The following is an 18,403-nucleotide window of genomic DNA, read 5'->3' on the forward strand; positions in this document are numbered from 1 at the left end:
TCATCATTTACAACTGTCTGTTAATGTTTGTTCATGTTTAACATATGCTTTGTAAAACATTCCTAAAATATCTATAAATCCTTAGTACATGTTATTAAGGTGCCTATAGTAAAGTGACGACAGTTCATAATTTACAACTGTCTGTTAATGTTTGTTCATGTTTAACATATGCTTTGTAAAACATTCCTAAAATATCTATAAATCCTTAGTACATGTTATTAAGGTGCATATAGTAAAGTGACGACAGTTCATAATTTACAACTGTCTGTTAATGTGTTTGTTCATGTTTAACCCTACATCATTTTATGTTGAAGATGTTGTGTTGCATTGTGGGTAATCCTCAGTACAGAGGAACTCCATACTGAGGGTAAGATGGTCTCCTGTTTGCTCAGGCACAAACAAATTAATTACAAACATCTATGCTTCATATAAGTGGCCAGATATGCACTCATGTTTACATAGTGTTATTCAGTAACATTAGTTTTTGAGAATTCACTTACATGGAGTGTCAGTGAATTATCATGTAACACAGACAGGCTACACAGCACAGCTAACAGCTGTGCTAACAGCTAGCTAACATGCTAACCGTTTTTCAAACAATTAAATAAACAATGTCATATGATACCATGTCATACAAAAACAAATGTTACTGAATAACACTATGTAAACATGAGTGCATATCTGGCCACTTATATGAAGCTTAGATGTTTGTAATTAATTTGTTTGTGCCTGAGCAAACAGGAGACCATCTTACCCTCAGTATGGAGTTCCTCTGTACTGAGGATTACCCACAATAATAATAATAATCTTTATTGTCCCGAAGGATATTTGTCTTCACAATCTGTTCAACAGTTCAACACCCACATCAAAAACAACACAGAGCACATAGCACCAAGACAAAACAAAAAACAAAAAACAAAACATGAGTTCCCCACTGTGTACAGAACCATCCTATCGGCGGGGCAGTTTGTTTAATGCCGCGATGGCTGAGGGGACAAAACTCCTACTAAAACTGACCTTTTTCCATGGCAAGGTCCTGTATCAATCAATGCAACACAACATAAAATGATGTAGGGTTAAACATGAACAAACACATTAACAGACAGTTGTAAATTATGAACTGTCGTCACTTTACTATAGGCACCTTAATAACATGTACTAAGGATTTATAGATATTTTAGGAATGTTTTACAAAGCATATGTTAAACATGAACAAACATTAACAGACAGTTGTAAATTATGAACTGTCGTCACTTTACTGTAGGCACCTTAATAACATGTACTAAGGATTTATATATGTTTTAGGAATGTTTCACAAAGCATATGTTAAACATGAACAAACATTAACAGACAGTTGTAAATGATGAACTGTCGTCACTTTACTATAGGCACCTTAATAACATGTACTAAGGATTTATATATGTTTTAGGAATGTTTTACAAAGCATATGTTAAACATGAACAAACATTAACAGACAGTTGTAAATGATGAACTGTCGTCACTTTACTGTAGGCACCTTAATAACATGTACTAAGGATTTATATATGTTTTAGGAATGTTTCACAAAGCATATGTTAAACATGAACAAACATTAACAGACAGTTGTAAATGATGAACTGTCGTCACTTTACTATAGGCACCTTAATAACATGTACTAAGGATTTATATATGTTTTAGGAATGTTTTACAAAGCATATGTTAAACATGAACAAACATTAACCGACAGTTGTAAATGATGAACTGTCGTCACTTTCATCATCATCGGCTGTCACTCGTATCCGAGTATGACTGTCCTCCTCCACTTAATAACATGTACTAAGGATTTATAGATATTTTAGGAATGTTTTACAAAGTATATGTTAAACATGAACAAACACATTTCCCAAATATACAAATAGCTTGTATATATTATATAACATCAGTTACAAATGATTTAATAATCATTTACAGATGTATTATACATGGCTTATTCATGAATAGTTTTACTACTTACTAATACCTTATAAATGATTTGTAAATTTGTTATAAAGGTTTTAGTAATAATTTACAAATGTAAACAAACAGGTTGTTAATGATTTGTTAATAGTCTACAAACTGCTTATACATGTTTATAAATGCTTTATAATGGGGTCATTACAAATGTTTAATAATCATTTACAGATGTATATAAATGGCTTATTAATGAATAGTTTACTACTTACTAATACCTTATACATTATTTGTAACCATAGTTATAACGGTTTTAGTAATCATTTACGAATGTCAACAAACAGGTTGTTAATGATTTGTTAATAGTCTACAAACTGCTTATAAACGTTTATAAATGCTTTATAACGGGTCATTATTGTAAAGTGCTACCTTATTTTTTTGTTGAGAAATAATAAGTGGTGGCATTAACTGCTTCTCTTAATGAACTCCACAAGTATTGGTGTATCTTCTCTAATGGGGGTCCGTGGGCTAATTGGTGTCAATATGGGGGTCCTTGACATGAAAAGGTTTGGGAACCACTGCTGTACAGCATCTCTCTGTAATTGGCAGTGTGTGTATTGGAAGTGTTGTTGATGACCCTTGACCTTTGACCCCGTAGGGGAAGTCTGCCCTGTGGTCCCACCTACTGCACTACCAGGCCAGAGAGGAGAAACTGCAGCAGCAGCAAGCAGAGTCTCCAGGTAACGCACGCACACGCACGCACACACACGCAGGCACGCATGCACACACTTGTACACTCTCAGAGGTACAGACCTGTAAGTGATACATTCGGAACCCCCTAGGAATCGTTAAAGGGGAACCGTTAAGGGAATCGGACCGTTTTAGAGGTTAGAGTTATTTTAGAGGAATTGTTCATTAATTGTTGAACTCCTAAAGGGTGCCAACCCCTGCAGGGACATACTGTACTGTATATACAGCTAGCATGTGCACTAGCAGGTATATGTACGTGATGTTTAGAACATTTAGAATCAGTGCTGTGTTCTAGGTTTTTTTCAGAGGGCAATCAATAATCATTCCCTGCACGACATGCACATGTATAGGCGATACGCTTGCCCGTGGTCAATAGAGGAAATTGTTAGGAGACAGTATTATTAATTTGTATTATTATTCAAAATGTTCTGCACAGCCTACTACATATACAGCGTATAACGGTAGAACACACCACTGATTAGCATCATATGCAGATCTGCTACTTTTGAGGCTTTTGTGTGACGCTGTACACACAAAAGCACAAAAAGTTAGAATATGGAAATAAGAGGTTTCTGCCCGACAGCAACGATATCCTCACCCGCCATAACAATGAGTGATTAGTGTGTGCGTTGCACAAACACACTGAACACTCACTGCTTTTCATTTCCTCCATGCAGTATCGAGTGGCCCGGAGCGAAGGAAGTCAGAACCAACAATAGGAATGCCATGTCTGCGCATTTCTGTTGTACAGGATATGAGGTATGGATGGGTCACTGTCCTATATTAGCCCGTAGTACTTGCCCAAGCATCGACGACCTTGCAGGCGTATGCAAAGGATAATATGTCATTTAGATAGCATGTTATGTATGTATGTAATGTCATTTAGATAGCATGTTATGTAGAGTGCTGTAGACAGATGCCAGGTCAATATTGATCTGACATTCTATAGTGTTTCATTGAATGGATATTGTACTGTTCTTGGTTTACTTATGATCCTAAGATGACTATTTCTATGCATTTGATGTATAGACTTGTGTTTTCCTTGCTCAGTCAAGTATGCAGTAACCTCTGTCTCTCTCTCTCTCTCTCTCTCTCTATCTCTCTCTCTCTCTCTCATTCACACACGCACGCACACACACAGACATATCCAGAGCATGTCAGAGATCAAGACGGAGGTGGGTAGGGCCAGAGCGTGGATCCGTCTGTCACTGGAGAAGAAGCTGCTCTCTCAGCACCTCAAAGAGCTGCTTTCTCGACATGCCTTAACCAAGTGAGCACACACACACACACGCACGCACACTCACACGCACACGCGCACACACACAAACACAAACACAAAGACACAAAAGACACATAGGATATGCGTACCATCACACAAGATGCGAACGGAAATGAAAGCCGAGGCTACACAACAACCAATCCTGCACAGTAAAATCCTTTGTGTTGATTTAACTCTCAGCGAGTAGATACACCACAAACAAATTCGAACCTGTGTGTGTGTGTGTGTGTGTGTGTGTGTGTGTGTGTGTGTGTGTGTGTGTGTGCGTGTGTGCGCGCGATCCTGCAGGAAGCTGTATAAGCGCTACGCCTTCCTGCGCTGTGAGGAGGAGAAGGAGCAGTTCCTCTTCCACCTCCTCTCCCTCAACGCCGTGGATTACTTCTGCTTCACCAGTGTCTTCACCACCATCAGTGAGTCCTCTGCTCCATGTCTATAAAAAGCCTAATAATATAGGCTAATATAATTAAAGAAAGTCCTTTAATTGTCAGTTCACTGTGTGATCTATGGCAGTGGATATCTCTAAAGCTGTGATAACCTTGGAGTGCAGTGGACTAACCTCCGATAGAAGCCACAGCTAAAGCTCTGAAGACGGCTCCATGCCGATGGGGGGGGACTGAGGGTTAGGCCTCTTCCCGATCTTGTTTCTGCGTTCGTTGGTTTAATCTCAGCCTTAGATGCATGTGGATGTACAGTAATAGGGATCAATGGCTGCCTTGGCTATGAGCATGAATAAACCATGAGGATACATGTACAGTTTAATCAAAAAATAATTTAAAGCCTAATGCATTATTCATTGAGCCACCCCTAACTCTTGCACTTCTACATTATAATACAAGAGTCACTATTATCTTCAGCCACACAATGGTACATTTTCTCATATAAAATGTAGTACACTGAGAATCATCCCAGCTTGACGTACCAAGTTCAATCTGGCTACTGTGCGCATATCTTTGAAAAAGCTAGCACATCCCAGACTTCAAGTCAATAGAGCACAGAAGTCCTGACGTCATGTCCGTTACCCACCGAGTCACACAGTCAATTTATCCACGCTAAATCTGTAGACTCCCATCACGTCCTAATAACTGTGTTCCAAAAGAATAAAATAAAAATTGACACGTAGGTGACTGTTGTTTATGATATGTTTGTCTGTGTTTTGAGAATTTTTTTTTATTTTGTAACTCTTTGTAATGGAACTGATGTCATACTAGAGCAGTGGTTCTCAAATGGTCCCCCTCGAACGATTTGGGGGGGGGGGACCCCAGATGATTACCGTAGCTTAATGTACAACATTGTTTTCAAACTCGGTACGGTACAGGATTGTGGGTCTAACACACTGAGAAATCCCACTGTCAAAAAAACCTTCCATTTGTGTTCATATAATTGCATTTCTCTGGTATACTAACACACTGTTGTGTTTGTCCCTGCAGTGATCCCGTACCGCGCGGTCATCATCCCCATTAAGAAGCTGAGTAACACCATGACCACGTCCAACCCGTGGGTGTGTGTGTCCGGCGAGCTGGGAGACTCTGGCGTCATGCAGATCCCCAAGAATGTCCTTGAGATGGCCTTTGACGTGAGTGTGACCTCTCAACCATTGACCTAAAGCCAGATTTTTACTTATTTGCGCGCCAACGTCAACTGTGGAAAGCTTGTAGATCGGCTATTTTTGCGCTCGGCTGCTGGCGCGCCACATAAGTATTAATCAGGGTCAACACATCCCATGGCCTCTAGCGGGCTGGAGCACTGCACCACAATTGACCCCTGGGGTGTTATTAGATGTTGGGTGCCTACACAGGGGTGAGGTGTGTGGTTTGTGTGTGGGGAAAGAGTTTGTCAGGATCTCTACGTCGCTTCCTCATCTGTGTTCCTCTCATCTCTGTCGTTTCATTCATTCACTCCATCCATTGCAGCGCAGTGAACGATTAACTACAGCATGGTGCCGCCAGGAAAAATCATATACATTGAGTCAAGTCAAAATGCATGAGTATGTCAATGCTGTAGTGGTGCTCAAAAACCTAGATACTGTACACAATTAGGCAAGAAAATTATTCAGACTTCAAAGTATGAGACATTTTGCTTGAATACAGCTGCATTCACATGGGTAGATGCAAAAGATGCAAAGCTACACAGTGTAATTGTAGCTGTTGTAGCTTTTGCAGCAGCTACAAACGTGCATCTTTGCATCTTCATGTAATTCATGACGATGAATGGTAGCCTGTAGCTTTGCATGTTCCCGGAGCCAAAACTTGTATGACAAATACAACGGAAACCCAGCTTGGCTCAATGAACAACAAGGACTTAGAGCTTATATATTTACTTCCAAAAGCATGTCACATGTAAGTCACATGAAGAGTCTGTTGATTGATTCGGTCAGATAAAGAGCTGAAAGACAGTGGCTACTACAGTGATATAGCCACATCTGAGCAAACAGTACCTCTAGTAAGAACAGTGCCTTCAAGCCGCGATGCAAATCTTGCAAACATTCCACAGTTGTAGGTAAAGAGATAACTATATTTATATTTTAGTTCATTTAAATGTTCACATTACTTTGTCACTTATTTGATTTGTTTATTTGTGAGAGGGACAATGTTATACTAGTGAACAATGCATTCACACATACGGTGCAGTGTGCAATATTAGTTATGTGTCCCTGACACACAACAATAAAACACAACACCGCCACCACAGAACATAACACAATGCTAGGTTTTTCATAGAGCTATGTCACACATACATAAGCTTCAAGACAAACAGAACAGCTGCTGCCAAATTCTACCTCCTACACCCTGCTGAACTCACATTTCTTCCTGTCCGTCTTTCTAATGATTAATTTGTACCTCGTCGTACAATGGGGTCGTGCTCTTAAAAATAGCAAACCTGCAACTAAGCTCTGTAGGTCTGCTAATTTTGGCGCCGTCCTGGTGTTTTGTGTGCTTTCCCTCGCACTACAGCGGTGACACGTCTGGTGTATGAACTCATCGTGTGTGTGTGTGTGCGTGTGCGTGTGCGTGTGCGTGCTCGCCGCAATAATGGTGGCGGGGGGAAGTGCCAGTGTAGCATGCATGTTGCTTTTAATGTCTCACCAACCTCCGCCGCACGGCCGCAAAGCCCACGTTTCATGTTGTCTACCCATCATGCATGTGCTAACATAACAAGTGTCTCCATCTCCCTCAGTCTGCTTTCAGGCCTCACACGCACATCTCCGCCACGTTCAAGGTTAGAGTCTCTCTCTATCTCTCTCTCCATATCTCAAACGGATCCCACCCCCATCTCTCCTACTCCTAAAGCGCTCTCTTTCTGGAACTGGGCTGGTTCTGGTGTGACACTGTCTAAGTGTTGTTGTAGGTTCTGCTCGGTGGTGGAAAGTAACTAAGTACTTTTACTTAAGTACTGTATTTTGTACAATTTTGAGGTATTTGTACTTTACTTGAGTATTTCAAAATTTCCAGTACTTTTACTTCTACTCCACTGCATCTCGGAGCCAAGATTTGTACTTTTACTCCACTACAATTATTTGACAACTTTAGTTCCTCTGGCGATTTTAATTTTGATTAGAAAACATACATTAACCACTTCAACCCTATACATTTCGGCCATTTGAAAATAGCAGATTCTAAATTGCAGTATTGGTACTTTTACTTAAGTAAAACAATTGAGTACTTTTTCCACCACTGCAGGTTGTTCTAGTCAGGGCTGGACATCAACCATGTCTCTACCACCCCGAAAGGATTATTTTTTTTTTTCTGTTATTTAGGTATTCTGTGGTGTCATATTGTCGTTTGTCACACATTCTTTGCTGGGTTTTTATTATTCAATTATTGACTCATTCTATGCTTGTATTATTCATTATAAAAACACCACTGTCATTTGGGAATGCTAGAGCAACTGTATTGTTTTGTTTTCTTGTGTGAGAGCGCGTGTGTGCGTGTGGTGTGTGTAGTGACATGTTATTACACACTAGAATTCTCAGTGTTCCTTTATCCATTTGTGAAAGTAATGGTTGGGTGATGGACGTGTAGCTGATTGCAGTGTTGATTTTGTTGACTTATACTATGACAAAAACATTTTTTTTTTCACTGACGAAAACGAAATGGAAACTAAATTAAAACTAAGCTATGATGACTAAAACTAAGACAATTTTGACAATTTTATCAACAAATAATAACTAGACTATAATGTTAGGAACTTAAAAGGGACTAGAGAACAAGAGATCTAGTATAAGTAATTTTACACTTGGTTGCATGTGTTGTGAGCTTGTAGCAAGTGTAAAATCAGTCATTACGACGGCATCAAGGCCCGCCAAAATACATTTTAGTTGACTAAATCAACTGTAGATTTAGTCGACTAACACTAAAGCATTCCACGTGACTTGTAAATGGTAAAGGTAAAATGTGACTCAAACTAATTGAAAACTATTCAAAAGACTATGACTAAAACTAAAATAAGAGTCTCACTCTTATGTTGCACCGTCCATCTGTGTGTTTGTTTAGTGTCAGAACCTGGGTAAGCTGACCACGGTGCAGCTGGGTCATGACAACTCTGGTCTCCTGGCTAAATGGCTGGTCGACTGTGTCATGGTGCGCAACGAGATCTCAGGACACACATACAGGTGAGCGGATTCAGTTCCACTCTTATTTGCTTCGTTGGTGTATTTTTTTTTAAGCGGTGCTAGCCGCTTCTACAATTAACTTTGTGTGTTTGTATATATTTATATATGTTGTATATATATATATATATTTATGTTATGTATGTATGTCTGAGAATCTCCATGTGAACGAAAACACACACATGCATAAACTGTTGCGAGCCACTGTTGCGAGCCACTTATAAACGGTTCAATGATGTTCAAAGTGGCGTCCATGTGACCCTTAGGGTTCCAAATGTTGAGGGGGTTCCAAATGTACCCTTACAGGTCTGTAACTTTGAGAGTGCACAAACATGTCCATGTGTACACTCTCAGAGTCATGCGGGTCCTTTAAATGAAAAGGTTTGATGATAATAAACTCATCAAAGGCTTACCGCTTACTTCACACTGGGTGAGTTTTCTACATTTGAATTCAACCTTTTTATAAACTACGTTGAGAGAGTATAGAGCCCGTTGACATTAATTCACAGTGAATTCACAATTCACAGAACGGAACCCACATCATGAAGGTTTTCTTCATTTTTATAAGGACCCCCTGCCACAGAGAGCTTTTACAACCTCGGGCTATAAAGACGTGATTGGGACAGAATTTTCAATGAATTCTGAGATGGCCAAGATTGCCTTCGGCAGTGGTGTGGGGAAACCGCTGTAAGACAATGTTGAAATGTTGGTCAGATTTGGACAGAATAGCCTACGCTGCTACTCTACTACAAAATGCCAGGTATTTGTCCGTTTCCTTTTAATTATTATTTTTTTTTTGGTCTCAAGAGTCATAGTTGTACTGCACGCAGGGGCAGTGATTGCCTTTCCAGCATATTGTGTGAAAGATACTGAAATTCAACGGTGATCTAATCTAGGTAACATTGTAGAGTGGCGATATTACAGTACAAAATCTGGACTTTTGTCAAACAGAACAATGTATACATACGTAATTGTAAAGACAGGAACGGTAACATCTACAGTATGTGTTCCTGCACCCTTCAAGTAGCTTCTCAGATATCTGGCTTCGCTGATATGTTTGTCCCTTGTTCTGCAAACAGATGCACCCCAGAACTGACCTTGACTCTTCTTCCATTATTCTGCTGTTCTCTCTGACTGATTATATTATATTAACCCATTATGACCTGAGGCCAACAGTTTTATGTTGTGTCCTCACTTTAGTCTTACATTTTTGTGTTCATACACTTTTGTCTTCAATGTTTGTGTTTACACAAACACTCAAAGCTGGACATAGGTGGGTCTAGCGCACCTCAACAAAAAGGAACCGTTTTTTGGACTTACAAAGAACCTTTTTTTGGACTCTCCACCCGACCCTAAAGGCCTAATGACCCGGAAACGTCAATCAAATAAAGCGCTGTGCATAGAGCCAGCGTGCGCGACGTTTTTTTTCCTCCTTTTCAAGATTGTTCCTGAAGGGTCAGCGTCTCACCAAACCGTGTGCCTTTAACTATAACTTAACCGCATTCCCCCTCCAGGTTCCCCTGCGGGCGGTGGCTGGGTAAAGGGGTGGACGACGGCAGTCTGGAGCGAGTTCTGATCGGTGAGCTGGTGGTGCCCAGCACAGAGGAGGATTCTGGGAGGGGCTGCCGCACCCCTGAGCTCCAGCGCTCGCCGTCCCAGACCCGACGCATCAGCGTCACGTCGATGTCGGGCCGTGGATACAGTAGGTGTTTTCTGCCATAAAAAAACAGTTCAGATAAATGCAGCACTGTGTAACTGTCCTCATTTACCCAAAACTTTAACCCGATTTCCTGCTCAAGTGAGATCCTGTGTCTAGGTGAGACGTGACCTTTAAGGCTTTAGAACTAAACAGTAGTAATTTAGGCATTTACAGTAGCAGACACTCTTAAAACACATTGTGTGCCCACACAAACCTTTTTTTTTTAAACCCCAGGGTGCCCACTTTTTACATTCATTTTTTTGACATATTTTGTTTTTCATAAAAACAAAAACGTCCACAGATGTCTTGGGCACCACATAGCGGGTAATACCCAGGACGTCCACAGACGTCATGGGCACACAATCTGTTAATCCAGAGTGACGTACAGTAAGCAAGGAAAACGAAATGTAAAATCATATGCAGAGAAATGGTGATCTAGGATCATACGTAAACAAAGAACCTGTCTTCAGTCATAATATCAAGAAAATGATATCTGTGTACATTGAGAATATACACACTAGGATGCCTGGTCTACAATGACCTGGCATCTGTCTACATAACATGCCATCTAAATGACATTTTAGCCTCTGCATAAGCCTGAAAGGTTGTCAAGTGCTATGGCAAGTCCTATGGGCTAAGGTGGCGTCTGAAGAGGTGTGAGTCTTCAGGCTACAGCAGAAGATTGGGAGTGAGTGCAGTTCTTACTGCAAACTCAATATTCTGTCTGAAGACACACCTCTTCAGAGTCATGTATCTTATTAACGGTTTTAGCCTTCTGTTCTCTTATGTACTGAAATGGATAGTCTCTCATTTTACCTGTGTAGAAATGCAGCGCACTAGTATAGAAAAATTAAAACATCTGAATCTGTGTGTTTACGTGGTGGTTTTCCTGATTTCAGAGCCAACATCAGCCCAGATACAGGAAGCCATTGGGGAGGCAGTCAACAACATCATTAAACACTTCCACAAACCTGAGAAAGAGGTGTGTGTGTGTGTGTGTGTGTGTGTGTGTGTGTGTGTGTGTGTGTGTGTGTGTGTGTGTGTGTGTGTGTGTGTGTGTGTGTGTGTGTGTGTGTGTGTGTGTGTGTGTGTGTGTGTGTGTGTGTGTGTGTGTGTGTGTGTGTGTGTGCGCGTGCGCGAGAGAGAGTTTTGTTTACAACATTTATTGAAGCAAGTGGTTGTGAGAATAGTATTTCTACCACCAGCGTTAGTGGCTACAGGAGAGAAACATTCTCTATGCTGCTGCTTACTTTGTCTGGGAGAATTGTGAAGTGACAGGCTGTGAATAAACTCTGGTGCTTACCATTGAATCTCTCTCTCTGTGTCAACATCTCTCCTGCCTGCCCCTCTCTCCGGCGGCTGTGTGTGGCCATTATCTCTTTCTGTGTGTGGCCATTATCTCTTTCTGTTTTATAACTGCTGCACCTGGTTTTAAACACCTAACTAGCTATAGGGAACCGTTGAAAGAGACTGTGATGTGAAAGGAGCAGAAGAGAGACAGAGAGAGAGAGAGAGTGAGTGAGAGAGAGCCTTTTCGGAGCCCTGGAGGAGTCCATTAACTGCACAGTCAGACACAATGGAGTTGATCCAGTCTCCAAATCCAATGCACTTTGCTCTGGAGGGGAGATGTCTCTGCTCATTGCCATGACGCACGCTTCACTCAGTGACTGACCTCAGGAGCGTTGTGTAACTCTGTGACCAACGAACGCCAGAGAGAACGTGTCCAGGGGCGTATTTTGGGTCATCAGGCGAACGTTTTCTCTTTTTGTCCTAATAAACAAAATAGTTGATCAGCAAGCTCTCAACGTGTGGCTTCGCGACGCGTTGAGAGCTTTGTAGATACACCATTTTTGCTGTATTAGAAATGGGGGTATGGTAACTTACTTTTTGCCAACCCCTATTTCCGTCTGAAATCTGAGAATGTCCATCCTAAGCGGTGTACTGTATCTGTTAGCGGCAACACCTTTATATTAGAGGTTCTGTGTTTCAACCATCGTGACTAATCCCCGGCGTTCTCGTAACAGAGGGGCAGTCTGACCATCCTGCTGTGTGGTCAGGAGAGCGGCCTGGTCGGGGCTCTGGAGCAGTTCTTCCACCACGGCTTCAAGTCCGCCCGGCTCTTCCAGAAGACCGTCTTTGTCTGGGACTTTGTGGGTGAGTGTGTGGAGCCACTTTGCCCTCTGCTGGCGTAAATTGGGACCAGCATGTTGGTAGACTCTCAAAGTCAGTCTTTTAGAGGTCTGGCGAAATGGAAAAAGACGTTTTTCACACTTTATAGAGCATATCTGTGGCCATCATGTGGGCATACCAAACTATATATACCAAAGAAATGGGGGAGAATTTAATATTTTTTTGTATTTGTATATCCAAATTCCCTAAAAAGCCAATTTGAATTACTCCATGTGAACAGAAACGTGCTGCGTGATGACATAGACTCTTATGGATATAAATTAACCTTTATTTCATTCACCGGTGCGTTCACCGGTGTGTTTCCAATAGCTGCACGTTCTTCAAATTCCGCAAATTTTTATTACAGAAATACTCAACTAGAGAGACTATTGGCGTTTTAAAAAGGGTAATCCAATCTAAACTCATGGCAGTTATGTACGTAGTAGGCTCACTGCTGTTCTAGCAACTGTCACGCAAAGAAGCCTCTGCAAGTATCGGTAGGCGATCTAATCTTAGTGTTTTTCCATAATGTATTTAGGGTAGTAGTAGATTTGTCTAGTAAGGAACGGGTCCGCAGCAACTCTCCTCCTACGTTAGTGAAAACCTCTCGACGTGTGTCCGTCGTTCCCTCTCTACAGAGAAGGCTGTGGCCTACATGGAGACAGCGGACCAGATGGGAGACCTTCAGGAGACCTCGGAGCCCCTGGGGATGACCTGCCAATCACTCTGCCGCTATGTCAACGCCATTAACTCCACCCCCAGGAACATTGGCAAGGACGGAAAGTTCCAGCTGTTGGTTTGCATGGGCGCGAGGTAGGCTTCTGCTTTTGGAGCAAGTGTCAATAACAAGTATAGAGATAGGCGGCAACAAATAAGTTGATATTTATTTGCATCTTGGTAGATCGGCTATCAGTGCGTCGCGGGGCAGTGTGCAAATTTAAGTGGCTTCAACTCTAAACCTCATCATAATGTCACACATTCCCTGATGAATGTATTTCATTGAGGTGCATCACAACCCCCTGTCAGTAAGCATGTCAGCCTGCCGTGTGAGTACAGTACAGTACAGTACAGTCAGTACAGCACAGCACAGCACAGCACAGCACAGCTCAGCACAGCTCAGCTCAGCTGATCATTTTCCCATCCACCTCTTTTCCTGCAGGGACCGTCTGCTGCCCCAGTGGCTCCCCCTACTGGTGGAGTGCCCCGTGATCCAGAGGATGTACGAGGAGTCCGCTCTGCTACGCGACCGGACCACCGTCAACGCCCTCATCAGCGTCCTGGAGACCCTCCACGACTTCGCCGTCACACTGGAATCCTCGCTGGTCAAAGGCGTCGACCTTTAACCTCTGAGCAGGACTGCACCCCCCCACTTTTAGACACGTCACGAGGGAATGAAATGGCAAATGCAAAGAGCTGTTCTTTCTCTTAAAACACTTTCAACCTGGTGTTCCTATTTTTTGGGTGGCAGATCGACGAGATTTGTTAGCTTGTTAGCTTGGCTATTCCCACTGCCTGTCGTACGACAAAGTGCACGCATGGAGCAACTTGACGACCAAAGCAGCACACAAGTTCCACTTCTTCACACGAGAAGGCTTGAGGTTTGGGATTATTAACCAGTTTGGATGCAGTATTATTACCCTGCCTGTGGTTTTTACTACGGATATTTTATACAAAAACAATGAAAGAAATATCAGTGGTTCTAAAAGTGTTGTTAGAGCGACCGTCAGGGTTCCTTGGGGCGGTTCTAATGGGCCCTTACTGGTCCGTAACTCTGAGAGTGTACAAATGGAACCAAACTCTGAGAGTGTACAAATGGAACCGCGCAGGGGTCCATTTGCTTCCATTTGTACACTCAGAGTTATGGAGGTCCTTGAAATGAACAGTACAGAAGGGTCTCTCGCGTAGAGACGCTGCGATCTCTTTTCTCGCCTGCATTCTGTCTGCGACTGCTCGCTGTAATTCCGCTGTCTCCCCGTTATAGTGGTATAGTATTAGCCGGGGGACCTGTGCCTACTGGGCCACATAAACCGTAATCTACCACAGAATGAATACTGTTTTGACCCTGCTGACTCTCTGTAGTCACCACACTGGAAGGACTAAAGATGTGGACTGCGGCGAATGCGTGGTATGGGACAATGGTGATCGGGAGGCCCGCGGGTAGACTCTGCAAGAAGCTGAGCCATGTACAGTGGTTGTGGCGATGAACTAACGGCTCTGTCGTCGCCCCCCCCCCCCCCCCCCCCCCCCCTGCCTTTTTGGACCCCCTTTTTTCCCCCTTCTGCATTACGATTGGCTTGCCGATGTTGACGGACAGGCACGGGGACGAGACGCCTGCCCGAGGGCGGGAGCCTATCTGAAGCTGCATGGACCATTCCTACCAAAATGTCAGGCGTAGACCTGGCTGTTGAAAACTGTATATGTATGTGTGTGTGTGTGTGTGGGGGGGGGGGGGTGACAAAAGTAATTTCACAGATGGGTGTATAGGTATGTGAGCATTTATGCTTCTACTTTTATTTTTATATGTTCCAACTTTTTAGTATTTGGAATGATCCACTGGTTTCTGAAGAAAGACAACCGCACAAAATAGTACATTACTGGAGTGTGTGTGTGTGTGTGTGTGTGTGTGTGTGTGTGTGTGTGTTCGTGTGTGTGTGTTCTTGAACCTGTGTATGCCTCATACATACAGCACTCGTACAACTGCATGGCTGTTGGAGATTCTGGACCACTTTGCCAATGCTATCCTGGGTCTAATACTAACTAAAATGTTTGTTTTTCTTTCACTGATGGATTTAAAAATGAATAACTGTTAAAGCTTCAAAGTACATTGTCAAACATGTTGGCAATAGTAACTTGAGTGATTCAGTCCCCCCCCCCCCCCCAACTAATCCTTCTATGTCAAAGCAAATTGAATCTTGGTGTGTTTTGGCTTTTGTTTGAAATATAATCCTTTATTCTAGGAGGGGTTTTTTGCCACGTTTGCCATGAAATAATCTCTGATGCAATCTCCTGTAAATATTTGGATTATTAGTGCATGTCGATGAAATATGACCTGATTTTGACCGAAATGTATTTATTGTCACCTTTTCCTCTGACGTTGAGGCGAAAGATAAAAAGGAGGAAAAAGGAGCAACCGGACTCATCTGTATTTCCTCGGGCAGAAACCTCTTATCTCGATATTTCATCGCTTTGTGTTTTATCTAAAATAATGCCCTACATGGTCATACTACAGTGTCACTCAGAATGTTGCAGATCGACAACCTTGTAGATACTACTACTTTTGCAATTTCTTTAATTTGAATCCTGAAATGGTTTTGGTTTTTGAACACATGAGGTTTCCACCCGACGGAGAGGATTTCCTTCTTCCCTTCTGTTTTAACCACTTGAACCATCCATATTCTGCGGATTTCTTTTGTTGCCAAAACTCATCAGATCTTCAAGCTCATATCGAGCAGTGTTGCGAGTGCGACTCGTTCTAAGCTTAGAGATCGGCTATTTTTGGCAAAGAGATGTGATGTAGATTGGAGGGGGAAAAAGCACACGGAAGAACAGAGCTACTCAGATGCGTTTTACCAAGTATAGAGGGTCTACTCTAAGTGGTTAATATACAGTATTGAAGATACAGTATTTACTCTGTGAAATACAGACAGCCCACCAGGGATGGTTGTTAACAGCATGATGTTATGCAATTCACATTTTTCCTTTTGATCTGTGGTAGGCCCAGAGAGCCTTAAATGCGGTTGTCTGTGCTGGTGTATATCACCGGCATTCTGGGTTTACAAAAAGACACCTGTAGAATGAACAGGGAAAGACCACTCTGTCTCCCCTTTATGTTGTCACATTGTACCACTTTGGTCCTGCTGCTATGCTCTTGAAGACTTGAGCTTCATATATACTTAAAAGACCACTTTTCCCATTTTCAGACTGTCTTCATATTTGCTCATTATAAGATGGCACTATTTTTGGTCTATTTGCTCTGTGTCTCAAGGTTTATGCACTGGGGGGCAGTTCAGAAACCTGCCTGCATGTTGCATCATCAGTAGGCAGGTTTGGTCATTTCAAACAAGATTTAAACTTTTTGTTTGTTGTTTTTATTAATGCAAGAGCATAAAACTGGCTGTGTGTCCTCTTGAGACTGGGTACACCCAGATATACGCGACAAGAGTCGTCAAGATGTTGCCTAGAGCAGGCATCTCTTCCTGGTTTTTAAACGGCTGGTGGATGGAAATGACGCTTGCGCGCGGCTGCAACTTGACGGCCGCGTCTGCAATGTGTTTCCGGTTTTCTGGCCAACGGGTCAAGTTGCAGGCGCGCGCAAGTGTCATTTCCATCCACCAGCTGTTTAAAAACCCGGAAGAGACGCGTGCTCTAGGCGGCATCTTGACGCGTATATCTGGGTACACTGACACAGAGCCAGTACACAGAAATGGTGCCATCTTATAACATTGGTGTTATAAAGCACTATTAGTGAGGACCAATTCTATGAAGATGGGTTGAGAAATGGGTGAAGTCACTGGTCCTTTTAATCACAGTACACGGTGAATTCCCCAGTGTTGATTTAACCCTGAGAGTGTACAAACGGAACCAAATGGACCGGTACTGGTCCATTTACTAACATTATGTCTAGAACTCATCAATACTTTTGTCTGCGGTTAAAGAATGAAGGAGGTTAGCCGTGTAGGTTCTGCCAAACTGCTACCTGCATGCTTTCTTACTCTTACTTTCTGCTGCCGAGACGAGTCCTCATTGCACTTCCAATTCTGAGGACATATTGTGGAAATCAAAGCGTGTCTGGGACCCTTGTTTTACACTGTGCTCAACTGGATTCCTTGTTACATAGTTTTTTTTTTTTGTGTGACAAATTTCAAAATTGGCAGGTCTGGAAGCAGAAGATCTGCTCCGAAGTCTGGGGGAAAGAAAGTGCTTCAGAAGCATAGCTTTTCCATATTGAGTCCTACCTATGAGACATAAGCTACCAAACAAATTGACATGTGTCTGTAGACTATTGTTCTGTTTGATATTTATTATGCATATTTCATTAAAAACACCTGATACATTTTTTTTGGTGTGCTTTTACTGTGTGTGTGTGTGTGTGTGTGTGTGTGTGTGTGTGTGTGTGTGTACGTACGTGCACACGTGTGCAACTGCGTATGCAGCCAGTCATGCATGCATGCCTGTCATAACACATTCCTTGGGGTCGTGTGAACTTGACCCATGTTAAATACTTGTTCTCAGCATTGTTATGCATACCGTAGTCATATTTATAACCTTAATATATATATTATATTGCAAATATAATTGACTCAACCAATATTTATTAATGGATCATGCTTTAGCAATTAGTCGATATTTTTCTATTGTGTAGTAGGCATTAATGACTTTGGTTTATTTATATTTTTGTATTCTATTAGTTGTTTTAAAAATGATGCACAGGCACGTATACAAGATAGTAGGTAATGTAAGTCGCTCTGGATTAAGAGCGTCTGCTAAATGCCTAAATTGTAAATTGTAAATTGTAATTATATTATGTAAGTCTTTTTTTTTACTTTCTGACCATAAAGCTCAAATTATCCTGCAGGCAAGTTAGGCAACCATTTATTTATCTAAACCCATTTAAGTTTTTACATAACTTGAGATTTTTAAATGTCATGATTTTTTCTTTTCTTATTAGGCCTACATTTGAACGCGCAAGTTTCATTTTTTTAAGCAAATACTCAAATTGGACTCACCAACTTTCACTTGTAGTTGAGCAATATAACAAACAAACAGTGCCACACTGCCACCGTGTGGTGCGTGTCCTGGCTGCAACCTCTCAACTCCCCATTTCCCGCGTAATTCCCGTCCTTATATGGCCATGGCTCTGTTACGCGGTCATACGTCACACATGTATGTAAATTACTTTGATTGAGAGAGAAGAAAAAAAAACAGAAAATGGTGGAGCGGTGGGCTGCGCAGCGCGCATGCGCATACGTTT

The 18,403-nt window shown here is 42.0% G+C and overlaps 1 protein-coding gene across 5 annotated transcripts in view; it reads left to right on the top strand.

Moving 5' to 3' along the window:
• Positions 1-17,469, top strand: part of dennd5b (DENN/MADD domain containing 5B) — an 85,772-nt gene extending 68,303 nt beyond the window's left edge. For all 5 annotated transcript variants that reach the window (XM_083757869.1, XM_083757871.1, XM_083757872.1 and 2 more), the window contains 11 exons: positions 2,588-2,669; positions 3,357-3,438; positions 3,821-3,949; positions 4,247-4,368; positions 5,386-5,531; positions 8,449-8,567; positions 10,079-10,266; positions 11,163-11,245; positions 12,288-12,417; positions 13,071-13,245; positions 13,592-17,469. In XM_083757869.1, coding sequence (XP_083613995.1) covers positions 2,588-2,669; positions 3,357-3,438; positions 3,821-3,949; positions 4,247-4,368; positions 5,386-5,531; positions 8,449-8,567; positions 10,079-10,266; positions 11,163-11,245; positions 12,288-12,417; positions 13,071-13,245; positions 13,592-13,775 — 1,440 coding nt within the window. In that variant the 3' untranslated portion in view covers positions 13,776-17,469. The remainder of the gene's footprint in view (positions 1-2,587; positions 2,670-3,356; positions 3,439-3,820; positions 3,950-4,246; positions 4,369-5,385; positions 5,532-8,448; positions 8,568-10,078; positions 10,267-11,162; positions 11,246-12,287; positions 12,418-13,070; positions 13,246-13,591) is intronic.
• The last annotated feature ends 934 nt before the right edge of the window (positions 17,470-18,403 follow it).

This window comes from Protomyctophum parallelum (genome assembly GCF_964188405.1).
Source record: "Protomyctophum parallelum genome assembly, chromosome: 22".
Taxonomy (NCBI): Eukaryota; Metazoa; Chordata; class Actinopteri; order Myctophiformes; family Myctophidae; genus Protomyctophum; species Protomyctophum parallelum.